General features: G+C 31.6%; 2 protein-coding genes across 2 annotated transcripts in view; one reads left to right on the plus strand and one right to left on the minus strand.

Moving 5' to 3' along the window:
* LOC116185480 overlaps nucleotides 1–1,650 on the plus strand; it is a 23,344-nt gene that overhangs the window by 10,431 nt on the left and 11,263 nt on the right. The gene's annotated exons all lie outside the window — the stretch shown is intronic.
* Nucleotides 494–1,650, minus strand: part of LOC102671195 — a 14,700-nt gene continuing 13,543 nt past the window's right edge. Inside the window, exon 2 of the mRNA XM_006607874.2 lies at nucleotides 494–843. Within this exon, the coding sequence (XP_006607937.1) occupies nucleotides 534–843 (310 nt within the window). The 3' untranslated portion in view covers nucleotides 494–533. The remainder of the gene's footprint in view (nucleotides 844–1,650) is intronic.

Raw genomic sequence — 1,650 nt, forward strand, 5'->3', positions numbered from 1 at the left:
TTGACCTATATTTGCTTTCAGCTTTTATTGTCCTCCTTTCAGTGCCACGCATTGTTGTTCTATTTTATGCGTTTCCCTCGACAGCATGCGAAACGATATCGCGTTCTATAAATTTTTTTCGTTTGTTTAAACGTCATATATAATTCAAGGATATAATAATTAAAATTCTCGTGAAACTTCTAAATTTTTTTCGTTCCTTTAATTATCCTAAAACATTTATCTATGTAAAAAATAATTCTCTTAATTTTTTACTTTTGTTCGTTCGTTTAATTATATCGAATTATCTATACTTATATCGAAGAAATATTCTATTATTCTTGCATTCAATAAATTTTCAAATTAAACAATTTTTGCAACTTATTTATAAATCAATCGATTGATAAAAAATTGGATAATTAAAAAAAAAAATCATTCAAAATTAATCCTTCGTAATAATTGAGAAACATAATTTACATAAGTGTTAGATTCATCATTCCATTTCAATCACAATTCTCTACCTACCTGTTCTATTCCCTCTTTTCACGAGGACGGTTTCATGCGTTTCCTTGGGAAATCCGCACTTGACCCAATTTTCGGCCTCGTTCGATAGCCGATGGTCCCGCCAAGTTTTCCACGGAAGCTACGGTGGGGTTGGGCTGGAAATGTTGGACGCACGAATCGCGTTTCAGCGTGAAATTGCACCGGGAACCTTGACATTCCCGCGAGATCGGCAAATGGAACCTCGTCACGTAAACCCGCGCTTCCGATGGGACCGTGTAACAGGAAATCACCAACGAAGCTTCCACGAGCAATGTGATAGCAAAGTTTCTCGTTTGCTGGACGGAGATGATCCTAGGAATTGCTCTGGAAGCGTAACAAGTTGACGAAGTCGTTTTAGAACTCGTCGTTTGGTCGTTGGATGATTATAAGATGAAGAAATAATCTAAAATAAGTAAAAATGTGAATAATAACGGATGTAACGTGAAGTGGAAATATATAAATTATGATAAACTAATCGAGTTTGTCTTTCTAATTTAACTTTTTGAATTTTAATGGCATTTTTTTTTAATATCATTTAAATAAAATATCGTTACGAATTAAAAAGAAAAAAAGAAATATTTCTGTGTATCTCTAATTATTCATCTTTTTTTCTGTTGCAGGTGAGTTGACAAGTTTTTTGAGCACGAATAGAATAGCAATGCTTTGCTGCGTAAGTAATTATTAATTAAACTAAATATGCGAATATAAGTCGAAGAAAATAGACACGATAATCGTTAAATTTAATGATTTTAACATCTTTTAAAATTTTCATTGGAGTCTTGATTATTTTTTTTTTTAAATTTTCTCGTCGATGAGAATAAAATCTACCAAGTTAATAATAAAAGAAATAGATATTTCTCTCAAAAATAGACGGTGAATGGGCTCAAAAGGTAGTATATTATTATTTTTATATACCATCTTGCCACACTTGCTCAACATAAGAACAAACAATAATTCGCTTTCCGTTAAGCACTTTCTTCGGTTGATTGGCTTACGAGAGTGGAGTCTTAATACGGTTATCCTTAACTTGGTCAAGGTTTATCTCATCGTCCGAAGGGAATATACCTGGCGATATTAAAAAAAAAAAAAAAAAAAAAAAAAAAAAAAAAAAAAAAAAAAAAAAAAAAAAAA

The sequence above is a fragment of the Apis dorsata genome, unplaced genomic scaffold (genome assembly GCF_000469605.1).
Source record: "Apis dorsata unplaced genomic scaffold, Apis dorsata 1.3 scaffold_19, whole genome shotgun sequence".
In the NCBI taxonomy this organism is placed as follows: Eukaryota; Metazoa; Arthropoda; class Insecta; order Hymenoptera; family Apidae; genus Apis; species Apis dorsata.